Genomic DNA, 13,014 nt, shown 5'->3' with positions numbered 1-13,014 from the left:
GACAGTAAGAATAGTTCCAAATAATTCAAGGGCAACATAGAAGGAAAGATTAGCATGAATTGGTAATTTGTAAATAATACCCTTTCCGATAATGCGTATTATAGTAAATATTGTGTTGGTGAAGACTGAAAGAAACTATTGATTATCAATACATTATTTTTTCAAAATGATATTTGCTCAATTAAGACAGCGATTACGTGCGGTATGATTTAACTTTTAAAGATATTTAACATATTATGAAAATAGAAGGACACTTGAATTACAGGTTACTATCTTTGAACAAAGGATAATTGTGTGTAAGATTTCCGCAATCAATTATTAAGCTTGGGAAATACCATACCTGTGAAGATATAAGTTTGAATACGAGAAAAATATGCCAACGGATATTTACAACGAGAAATTCCAGAACTGGGTTAAAGGTATACTTGCACTTAACACAACTAGAAAAGCCCTGAAAACTACGGTTGAAAAAAAATGGACCGAGTTCATTTCAGCATTACCAGAGACAGAAAGGTCTCAGATGGAAACGTTCGTCCGTTGTTTAAACAGAAACGGGATATGTTACTTCAAATCATGGCGGAAGGAGAAAAACATTACGTGGCAGTGTGACCATAAAGTTTGCAGGGCACTTCTTGAGAAGTTTATTAAATTAGATACGAGTACGCGCAAGCTAAAAATTGAATATGATCGGAAAGCTGAAAACACGAAATATGAAAGTGATCAATGTCCTCCTGAAAATAAGCCTGATGATGCAGAAATGTTGGACCCGGGAGTAAATTCTAATGAATCAGAGAATTTGGTAAATGCAAACTCACAATATGGGGATTCGCAGGATATGGTTTGGCAGATAGCAAAGTTATACATATTTGGAGAGAAGGGAGGTGGTACATATAAAAGTATTGACGATCTTGACATATCGAAAATAGTCATAATGATGAGGAGCTGTGAACTGTTCACTTTTGATGGATCATTGCATTATTATGATGAGGTATGTGCCTATTTTTCAAAGACACCAATAAACAATAATAAAAAATAATTTGTTTTGTAACTTGCAACATTATAGCTTAAAATGTAAACACATATCTCTATAGATAGAGAGATTGAGAAATGGAGAGAGAGAGAGAGAGAGAGAGAGAGAGAGAGAGAGAGAGAGAGAGAGGGAGACAGACATGTATATATGCTTAGATTGATTGACATCTCGATGTTTTAGGTACTTGATGTCAGGAACGAGCTAATGCATTCAACAAGCAATCACTTGTCTGATGCTAGGATAGCTCACATCCTAAAAGAAGCAAGGGACCTATTGAATGACCTTTCAAAAACGGTCGTTGTTACTGATGTTTCTTTCTGCACAGAGGCTGTTCGACAATTACAACAGGTACCGACAGTATGGTTACATGATAAATTTAAATTATAAATTTAATTATACTTCAGACTGACCTAATTACTGTATTGCTTTTCAGACGTTTCAGATACAACCGAATAACATTATTGGTACTGCAGTTAAATTAATTGTAATGTTCGTTTTCTTCACCTTTTTGTGTATGTTTAAAAAAAATCATAACAAGTGCTAATTTACTAGCTCTTATTAAAATGTACTGATTAATATGTACAAATTTTCAGCTTGAAGTTAGGAAGTTTTCAGTTAAACAGCAATCCAGCGAGTATAGGGACATGGTAAGGAAGATTCGCAATGCAGAAAAGGCTGTTTTGGAGTTAGATACATCTATAGAAGAAAGCAGTATCAAGCACAAAAGCAAAAGCAAACAGCTTATAGATCTACTAAATAAAGTAAAAACGGACATGGAAATCACAGATGTATGTACCACATACCAAATTCTGCATAAGATTTAGAGACACCTGAAGATGTTTTAGAGTAAATGATTATCCAAAGGTTAATATGTCTTACGTAAATTTGCGCTCTGAAAAATAAATTAAGTTTTTTTAAAACCCTTCATGAATGATATAAATACAGTAAAGTGTTCATACAGTGCCAAAATAGTATTTTATATCTAGGATATTATTGCATACCAATTTAAAATCATTTCCATTTTCAGTTGGAAAAGGAGGAAAAGATCAGTGAATTTGAACCGTCAGAGTTCAAAAATCATGTCAAATCAGCCATTGAATCTAAAAGAAGTGCAATAGAATCAGATATCAGTGAATGTGAAAACACTGGCGAGAATAATAAACAACTTGTACGTTTATTGGAGGACACAGATGGTCAACTAGAAGACGTAGATGTAAGTATATCTATGATACTCCTTACTTTAGGATATGGTAATACATTAAACTTTGTCATCAAGAACAATATTAGCGCCGCTATGGTAGTACATAGTCTGATTTAGATTTTACTGTCATTTTTGTTTTAAGGAGGTAGGTTACCTTATACCTTAATATTTGTATGTGCGCATGCCCAACCGGAAGCTAACGCGACGATTTACAACGACGTTTACGACAAACTAAATGTGTTTTTATATCCATTCTTCAGAAAAAAACATGAACCTGTCTCCGATCTGATGCTTAATGGTTTAATAATGCAGAAATAATGAATAAAATGGCACAGAAACGCTTCAAAACATTGTTGCTTTAAAATGACGTCATTGACGTCATGACGTTACGTGTCAGTTACCGCGCAAAATTAATAGCTTTTATTTTGAAAGTACGTAATTCTGTGCGTTTTTTTATTTGAACTTTTTTAAACAGCCATTATTTGCTGGAATATTTTTATGCGTCTTTCGCTCTGAATAATAATCAATATTTTGCTTCTTTTATGTAGTTATATTGAATTGATATGCGGAATGTAAGGAAATAGATGATGGTAACCAATGTTATTGGGAATATAGCTGGGTGAAAGGTTACTTAATACGGCCATTTTCAAATAAACAAAATGGGCAGTTTGATTTGGAATACCTATTTTTCAGTTTCCGTTGATTTTTCCATAAAAAATGCCAGACGAAGGTTACTGCTTTAAGTATTTTAAGCTGTTTAAATAAATGCAAATAACACGAAAGTATAAGTTACGTTAGAAATAATATGTTTTAAAGCAACATTAACAAGAAAGTTAATTGTATTCAATATTATTTTTATAAGAAATTACGACAAAAACCAAAATATAAGCTATTCTTAAACATCTCTGTTGCCATGGTTACTTTAAACTTTAAGAAATATTGGGTACCATGTAAAGTGCTTGGTATTTTGCTAACAATATTACCCAAATATTCCATGTTGGTCATTAACCGAATGGCATTGAAGCCGTCGAAAAACCTGTTTTCATACATAGTTGTTTAAAAATGAGAGAAAATGCGTTACCACGGAAACACGAACCCTGTGGCATATACATTTTAAGCTTAATCTAGAAAGCTAACGCGCATACTAGTAACATTATTAATTATGCAGACTTTTACGCATGACAATGACACCAAAATACAATGAAAACTGTTTAAATATACGTATTTTCCTTCTTCTTTCTATATAAAATACCTTTGGAGGGTCATGTTCTTCAAACCTTTACTAAAATTGTACTTGAAGGGCCAGAGATGAACGAAATTGAGATTGTAGCAGTTAAAACATTAAGTTATAAGAAATATAAAAAATTGCTGCGGTTCAACTAATTTGAATTTACCTTGGTAACAAGGTAACCTACCTCCTTAAGTAACACGTTTTATCAAATGATAGCAACGTAAAGCGATCTCCACAATGTTGATCAAGATAATTCAATATATTTTCTTTACATATTTTACAGCAACTAATAGCAGAACCAGAGCCGGACGAAGTTTTAGATTTAATTAGTAGTCTTAACAAAGAAGTCACCGTTATCAGGAGCGAGTGTAAAAAGTGTGAGTCGGAGGTAATTGCTTACTTCTTTGAATAATTTCGAACTAACGGAGGTGACCGCTGATCTGAGGTGACCGTTAGTACATGTTAGAAATAGGTTTCTTGTATACCAGACGGGATTTCCGGTATTTTTACCGGTGCTGGAAAAATCCCACCACGGTGATGTAAGATGACTCTCGTGCTGTAAATGGCTTATTACGGACGACATATATGTAGCAGATTTATGTAGAAAACTATATTTTATTAAAAAAAAGAACGGAATAAAAATCCAATACCTTGACTGTTCCTCCTTGTTCCTTATAGTATATTTCTCGTTTCAAAACACGATTTTTTTATCAAAAATTCATAACGTTAAGCTGCAACTGATAAACCAAAACCGGAACTAAAGGTCAGAGACCACCAGTTCAAAAAAGTACAGGGAACTTACTGGGAATGAGGTAAGTGTATACCTGGGAATAAGGTAGCGTCTGTGTGTTCTGATTGGTCAGTCATGTAAACAACTCCAAGAAGTGACTATTATTATCAAAATGGAATATTTTTACTGCATTTACAGTATTTCATTATACATCTTGACAAAATTTGCTACATTTAATGTGTATTGAAAATAAGTTTTATCAAATGAATTTCTCCCGCCATGACAACAATATAAACAGGGGGTCATCTCATTCACACGAAAATTACTTAAATAAAGTGTCACTATTCATATGGTTTTTCGTCTGATATTTTGGTGGAACTAAGATAGTTCTTGATACAAATGTGATTGGATATACATGTTTCGATTTAGGGAAGGCCGTACACGCCATAATGTTATAATGGAAGTCTATGGGAAAACAATTGGTGTTCTCTAACCTAAACATTGTTATTTGTCTTTGAAACGTCATGACGTCTTTCCTGTTTACGGACGTTAGTTTCCCGCGCTTTATTTAAATACGCTGCTATAAGAAATAATTCTAAAAAAGAAAGCCGTTCGATTGATTTTATTTTTATTATTATTTCTTGAAATCGGTATGCAAAAAAAAGATTCTGTCACTGGTTATAGGTGCAGATGGGAATATCCGGCTCTCGGGTAACTGTTTAGGCCTTAACTCGGCAGGAGCCTCGTTACCGCCTAAACAGTTACCTTCGAGGCCGGAAAGTCCCATCTGCACCTACAACCAGTGAAAAAATTTCCGCATCTTTAATTAATGAAAATGATATTAAAAATAACCACTATGCAAAGCTAGTTAATAACATTAAAGGCCTTGACGTTTTTTTATTCACTTAATAAACACGGAATATTTATAAGACCGAGATCTCTTATACTCTCTTATAAGCAACTTGATTTTCATGTATGTGGATACCTCCATGGTAGTGTTGTTTTATGTCGCTATCTTGAATCTACCAAACATCTCAAAACGTTCCAAACATCAATCGAGATGTAGAATTCTGCCTTGCTAGGATGTTATTCAGAGATCTTGTAAGAGATTTAAGAAGCATAGAACGCAACCAAGCAAATGATAACAAACTCGATTCAGTTTAGTCTGTTTATGAGAGGTAATAAAATGCCCCTCATGCCTCCTAGCTCCAGCTTTTTTGAAATCTTGTTTCACAATTATATTACATGTTCTCCGTAATCTTTAACATGTTTAAGCGCCAGAAAATATAATAACACTGGGAAATTTTTTTACGTCCACAGACTGCTGTTGTTATTGTTTGTAGAGTCTATAGAAATATTGCTTGCGCGCAAAGAACGCAACCAAGCCAAATAAAAGCAGACTCTGTTCATGAGAGGTGATTAAAGGTGTATTAGTTTACGCATAAGGTCGCTGTCGGCTTTATCGGAATTATATTGCATAGACTTATCAAATGTACACCATTATCCCAAATGACCAGAAAATAAAACACCACTTGTTGAAGTACGAGGATTATTTTTACACCTTTAACAGACAATAAAATTTGTAAAAAGATTCACTGGAAGCATACAGTGCAACCAAGCGAATAATGGCAGTTTCAGTTTGATTGAGAGGTAATGAATGTGCAATACCTTGAATGCTCAGGATGAAACTAGGAAATCTTTCCATTTCAGTTGCATTACTAAAGACTTGGGCTCTTCATCTCGGAATCTTTGTATTTGAAGTAAATAAGTAAACATATTGTATTTAAACTTAAAGAATGAGAACTATTCCTTCCAAGTTCTCGTCCGTTTTCAAACCATTGTAAATCTGTTACCAGGTTCAGGTATGGGAACAATGTATTATACCTTAGTTTCGTTGGCTGGGAAGATAAATCATCGTCGCAGTTATAAATGCTTCTAAACAAACTTTTTTAAGTATTATTTTTTCTTTTATAGATACTCGAGCATGACAAGAAGATAGATGAATTAAATGCTGAAAATACAATTTTACAAGAGTTAGTTAAGAATCAAAAAGTGCATGGTAAGTCCATGTCTGTAGTTGAGAACTAAAGTTAAACTTTTTACCTTTTGTTGGTTTAAACATACTTTATTCGTCGTTATTATATGCATATTATATAATCAAGATAATTGTACATGTATCAAATGAAATGGATCGAATTGGAAGCAAAACTCTTATTAAAGCACTATCCTAATTTTTACGTTATATAAGTAGAATAATTACTTTCTATAACAGGCAATGGGCATTATATTACTATATTTACTGCAGGAAATCTGAAAGCTGATCAACAGGGAAATTTGATAACAAGACAACCAAGAATTTCTTTAGATAAACGATCGAGAAAAACAGATGGCTATTTTACAACCGGTGGATACGAGGCGATTGAAATGCAAGAGCTTTTTACACAGTTTACACTAGCAGAGCTTGTCAAAAAAGCAAACAAAGTGCGTAGAAGAAAAAGAAGAAACATAGTACTCGTAGAAATTCAGTAGTCATGTAACAGCATTATATTGGGAAACTTAAAAGCATTCACTTATTGCTTCAGTAGATGGTCACTATGTTTTTAAACATTATTTTGATACACAAAGGACATCGGCCGAAAGTTTATTGTTTTAGCTATTTTATTTTGTTTCGTTGTGTATGAACATTTTACTCATCTATTAATGACATAGAATACGTGTTAATGACAATTGAATTCATTTAAAAAGTATGCGAATTAGGTCACTTTTTCACATTGGAGAGATAATAAGTGCACTTGTACGCCAGAAATCCATAATTGAAACGATTTAACAAATTATTCATTTCCCGAAGACGGTGAAAAAAGGATAACTATATAAAAGCTGCCTGTGGATTAATTCTTTTTACAAACTATTGTTTTTTAGACGTCAAAAGCAGCACCAAAGCAGCAGATACAAAAAAGCAGAGTGCTTTAGCCACACTTTGATAATCGGACAAATTCAAACATGCATTAGATTTTAATAGACCTACCCTACCGAAATATCAATATCCTTATTTGGCGTAAGAATCATGTTTATTTACTGCAGAACTACCTTTTCCGCTGATGGCCCTGCGTTTAAAGGCACGATAAGGCAGGATCTCCGCAATTTTAAAGATATGAAAGAAAATGTTGGTATTTTTTCAGAAACGGTTGCCTTGTTCGCATGTACGTATTCATATTGAAGTGTAAAATACACATCATGACCGTAAAAACAGTTTTATTTACACGTATACTGATATATTGAATGAATTCAGTGATCCCGCAGAACCAAAAAATATAAATAAAAGAGAGACAGCGGGATATGTGGAGTTAAGTGGCTTGTAAAAGGACACTTATACCATAATGGTAGCCGAGATTGAACCAGGGACACTCCGATCTTAAGGCGAACACACTTCCACTGCGACACACTGGTTCCACGGTAGCACGGTCGCCGAGGGTGTATTTGAATTTACTGCTTACATAGTATTTTCTTTTTCATTTTTAAAAGATAAAACATAAAACATACCGTTATCATGGCGTTATGTTGTAATTACTGAAGTATACTTTTAGAGTTTATGATAATTATTTACCAATGATTTCATCTGTGCTATTTTCTTCCTCAAACATACGCTCGTTGTCTTCATGGTACTGCACAATTAAAGCCAAAAACTGCCAATAAGTCGTCAAGTTCCTGTAATATAGAGTAAAACATGTTTCACTCATGAATAAAAGCTATGGTTAAATAACGATAGATATATTGTTACATCCAAAACAAAAACAAAATAAAAAAAAAAAAAGAGAAAAAATATAGCTCTCGGAATCGAGATTCGAGCCTTGATGGCGCGGACAGAAGGCGGAGAGCGCAACCACTACACAAATGAGGCAATTGAGACTTATGCCTACAATCTAATATTTATACACGAGTATTGATTTTTTTAACAGCAGTATAGAAAATATTGCATTTCTTGATTTTTTTGTCAGTTTCGTTGCAAAATTGAATTATTATGAATTAATTTCAATATTCCTGAGTAAAACTGCAAGTCTCTTTCATATAGAATCCACCACTGACGTGTTCAAATGTAAATCTATACTTCATGTGAGGAAGCCATCCAGCTGACTTACGGAAGGTTCTACCCAGGTGCCCGCTCGTGATGAAATAATGCACGGAGGGGCAAATGGGGTCTTCCTCCACCATTAAAGCTGGAAAGTTGCCATATGACCTATCATGTGTCGGTGCGACGTTAAATCCAAAAAAGAAATGTTGGTAGATCTAACACTAGTCTCAGGCTGGCGTTCTTTTCAGTTCTAAAACACCTGTAAAATAATATCAGTATGCGACCAGGATTTTCTTGCTGTATTTGTTGCGAAACATGTAAAATGACACGATGATGATCGAAGAGCTATGATTGATTGATTGATTTTCTGCGGGACTTTCTGCACTGAATGATAATAGATTTTACAGTTTAAACAGTGCAACCATCACATATGTGCAAGGCAGTGATATTTTATTTTGTTTTAAATTGAACTTCTAGATTTTCATAATACTACTCACCTCAAAAGTATCCATACCGTCTGTTTCTTTTCTACGCATGTAAACACAAGGGCGCCGCCATTTTTTTGCATCCGATAACTTTTGACGTCATTTACTAAGTTACATCATAATTACGATAAGCCACATTTTAACTTGATAGTGGATATTAAGGAAAGGTGCACAGTAAAAGAATCGTTACCCTTCTTTGCTTACCTTTTTAATCATTGTATCTACTATTTTCAAAGGTAGGCCTAATCATATAACTTATTTTGAGAATAATTCCAAGTTCGTTAAAGGTATTTTGTTGAACACTCGCACAATGACACAATGAGTGGAAGTGTACTGTAAAAAAAATCCGCAACTCCACCGAATTCACTTTTTGTATTTTCTCTCTTTATTGAATTAATATTATGCTTGTATGGAACATAATTGGAAATCAGAAGGGATTATGTTGGCATTTCACACTGTGATAGAAGACATTATTTTAAAAGGAGATGAAATATACACGAACTACAGAATTAATATTCTTTGTAATACTGGTTCTTGTTGAAAACGAACTTTCTTGTATGGACTGCAACATGCTATTTGTCAACAATCATAAACTGAAAATTTGGCGGGTCTTCCGGATAATGATGCACTACTGGATATAAAAATGCCTCTTGTGTGTGTAGGTTTTTTTTTTTTTTTTTTTTTTTTTTTTGTTTGTTTGTTAATCAATTTTTACTAGATACATTTATTTTCCATTTTTTGTTGATTTCTTCGTGGTTATCAGCTTTTAAAAAATATGACTGTAATAATAATATCTGTCATGTGTTTATGAATCGGATAGAAATATCCGTCCCGAGGGCACCTGCGCATTGTGGCCGAGGGACGGATATTTCCATCCGATTCGTAAACACATGACTGATATTTTTTCTTGCATATCGTCTACATGTTAGCATTTTATTCTGGCAGATTATTTTTCTTGCATATCGTGTTTTACAAATAGCAGGTAGAAATATTTTCTTTGTAGCACTCTTTCTTATAGTAGAGCGCGGGAAATTAACGTCCGTATGCAGAAGTGACGTCATGATGTTTTGCGTTACGCACAATAACAAAGTTCCACTTAAGTTTTATCGTTTGTAGCGTAACGTTATGTTCTTATGGTAAACTAACGTATTTTGAATCGAGAAATATAGATCTACTGTAAGGAACGGAGAGAAACTATCAAGGTACCTGCTTTTTTCGTATTTTTACATAATCAATATATTATCAGTGCATGAACCACTAGTTGTCATTAAGGTGGAATGCGCCCCAAATGTTTTTGCCGAATTTCGTCCTGAAATTTATACTGTTAAAAATTCAAGATATATTCGATTGAGCTCCGGTTTTACTTTATCGCCATATTATTCGTGATTTTTGCTATTGTGTCACAAACATGGCCCCTGACGTCACTTTTCGTGCAACGCCCAGTTCCGGGTGCTTTCGGCATTTTTCCTTTTCTGCTCTCTGAATGTCGTATCAATGAAAAATACAAAATAATTGTCACTTTGCATTCAGAAAATGCTACTCAATGGTATAAATTTCAACGAATTAAGATTTACTCATAGGACGTCAGAGACGATATTGTGACGTCAGAACGGAAAAACTCACATCAAGTTTTGTTACATATTTTGTCTTAAAATCCAGTTTATAAAAAATCGACTCGATAAAAAAGCGTAAAATTTTGGTATGTTGTTTCACGGTGTGTGCACGTCTAGTAGACGCATAAATACTTAGGGGTGACCGACTTTAATTTTTCAATATTTGACGATATTTTATCCCTACCCCATAAAGAAATGACACGTTTAATCGTCATTTTTTTAACAAAATAATCTAAAGAATATGCGAAGCTGCGTGTATTAACGGTATATTCGGAATGAACTGATGAAATGAATCGACATGAAAGTATTGAGAGACATTTGGTGAGATTTGCTAAAAAAAGTGTTAAAGAAAAAGTCGATTTTTTTAAAACATGTAATAACATTCAGATGATTACGGACCTGTTCCGAAAGGAAGAATTATATATATGAAATATCTAAATGAGCTATTTGATAAAGGGTGTAAATTATGTAAACGACATTTCGCATTATCGAAAAGACTTTTGATCATTGGTTAATCAACATGCATTATGTGTGTTGATTCCTTGATATGACTTAAAATTGTTTAAATTCAGGTGTTTAGATTGTGAACACGAAACTACATTTCTATATCTATATATCCAGAGCATCCGGAGAAACAGATTATGGCTTTTACTTGTTCCGTACTTCTTAAATCTGAACGCTGCAAATAGTGAGGGTTTTATGAAATATTTTCTATTATTCATTATTAAGAGCTTGTAACTGCACTTGATCAGGAGGTTCCCGCTAAGAAATAAATTATTTGCATCGGACCAGCAGTTGTGCTTGATTGTAATAAAAGACACTGTCTCAAGAATCATTCTTTGCGTCTGACCAGCTGCAATAATAGTCATCTGAAGATCTTTTTTTTATAGAATAAAGTCTGTTCGCTGGACTAGCTACTCTGCTTTACTATGACCTCACTGTCTTTGTCTCTCTCGTGCGGAAGGTCAGGACTTTGATCGCTAGTCGTTTACCATGGATATGAAAAATGATACCAGTTGCTCAGCATTATGTTTAAGTATCTATTTTCACGAAATCAAATCATCAACTGACCACATACTAGCTTATTTAGAAAGCTAAGTTAGCATTTTGCATTAGACTGAGAAGATTAGTAACAGAAAAGACATCTATTCTTCAAGCTTCGAATTTGCATTTTGAAACCATCAATAGGAATAACAAATGGATAGTAAAAAGTGGATATATTGTTCATAAGTATTGACCGGGCCCTCGATAGAGAAATAACTACTGCGTATTACTAAGTATTCTTTATGATTTAAAAAATGTCGCATGTGCAAGTTGCTGCGGTGACAAAACGATTAGCCATCAATCTCGGAGCTGTGGGTTGTAGTCCTTAGTCTAACATCTTTTTTCAAATTTTATCTCCAAATTTTACAGGACGGAAAATTAATACACTTATCTATTTATTTTTTTATGGTTCATTTATTGAAAGAAATATACTTGTATTCAAGATAGTTTGTAGTAAGTGTCGAATAAAATCTTTAAAGGTATCTTAGATAAAAAGACAAATTACTCCCGAAAATAGATACTACAAGTGAAAACAATAAGAATTCGTGAAAATCGTTGCAATAGACATTGTAAGAATAAAAGCAAATACGGTAACACTTCATTATATTGAATTTAAAAAATGGTCTGCGGTAATTTCGTACCCGTGGTAACGTGCGTGGAAGTCAGACGGTTAACTATAAAGGTTATGTGTGCAGTTATAGATCTTTTAAGGATACAATATATTGCGTAAAGTAACGAAAACGTCCGAACATATTAGAGAAGGTTGATGAGTGTCAGGTCAAATACTTACGGACAATTGTACAAGATATACATTTTGTCAAAGGTGTTTTCTTTTACTAGTAAATGGCATCTGAAGTTGATATCGAATATATCATGAAAATTTCTTAGAATAAATACACCTCGTTTTAAACACGTGAGTTGTGTAAGTTGAAACACATTCTTTTTTACTCTAACGTCATATAGCCACAAACCATGTGGGGGTGAGGGTAAAGTTATGTTATATTGCGAAAAATTAAAGTCGGTGACCCCTAAGTATTTATGTGTCTACTAGATGTACACACATTGCGAAACAACATACCAAAATTATACGTTTTTTTATCGAGCCGATTTTTAATAAACTGAATTTTAAGGCAAAATTTTTAGCAAAACTTGATATGATTTTTTCCGTTCTGACGTCACAAAATCGTCACTGACGTCCTAAGCGTCAATTTCAGTTCACTGAATTTTATACCACTGAGTAGCATTTTCTGTTTGCAAAATGACAATTATTTTGTATTTTTCATTTATATGACATTCAGAGTGCGGGAAAGGAAAAATGCCGAAAACAATCGTAATTCGGCGTTGCACGAAAAGTGACGTCAGGGGCCATGTTTGTGACACAATAGCAAAAATTACGAACAATATGGCGAAAAAGTAAAACCGGAATTCAATCGCATATATCCTGAATTTTGTACAGTATAAATTTCATGACAATATTCGGCAAAAAAATTTGGGGCGCATTCCACCTTAACAGCACGAGAGTCATCTGGCATGGGGGGGGGGGGGGGGGGTGCCAGATGGGTTTTGCCGGCATGGGTAAAATCACCGGAAACGCCAGTAGCAAAGTAATAA

General features: G+C 33.9%; 1 protein-coding gene across 1 annotated transcript; it reads left to right on the top strand.

Moving 5' to 3' along the window:
- Nucleotides 1-233: 233 nt before the first annotated feature.
- On the top strand, nucleotides 234-7,989 carry LOC123554700 (uncharacterized). The gene is made up of 7 exons (XM_045344995.2): nucleotides 234-988; nucleotides 1,211-1,378; nucleotides 1,624-1,818; nucleotides 2,058-2,243; nucleotides 3,746-3,850; nucleotides 6,167-6,251; nucleotides 6,498-7,989. The coding sequence occupies exons 1-7, from the start codon at nucleotides 374-376 to the stop codon at nucleotides 6,719-6,721; spliced, it is 1,578 nt and encodes a 525-aa protein (XP_045200930.2). The 5' UTR covers nucleotides 234-373; the 3' UTR covers nucleotides 6,722-7,989.
- The last annotated feature ends 5,025 nt before the right edge of the window (nucleotides 7,990-13,014 follow it).

Source organism: Mercenaria mercenaria, chromosome 7 (genome assembly GCF_021730395.1).
Source record: "Mercenaria mercenaria strain notata chromosome 7, MADL_Memer_1, whole genome shotgun sequence".
Taxonomy (NCBI): Eukaryota; Metazoa; Mollusca; class Bivalvia; order Venerida; family Veneridae; genus Mercenaria; species Mercenaria mercenaria.
Note: the sequence above shows the minus strand (reverse complement) of the source record. Positions and strands in the feature narration are given on the sequence as shown.

Excerpts from the sequence above, each read along its gene's own strand:
- LOC123554700 (XM_045344995.2), top strand. The coding sequence starts at position 374 with ATGCCAACGGATATTTACAACGAGAAATTCCAGAACTGGGTTAAAGGT. Across the intron at positions 1,819-2,057 it reads CGGACATGGAAATCACAGAT|TTGGAAAAGGAGGAAAAGAT; the intron begins GTATGTACCACA and ends TTCCATTTTCAG. Across the intron at positions 3,851-6,166 it reads GTAAAAAGTGTGAGTCGGAG|ATACTCGAGCATGACAAGAA; the intron begins GTAATTGCTTAC and ends TTTCTTTTATAG.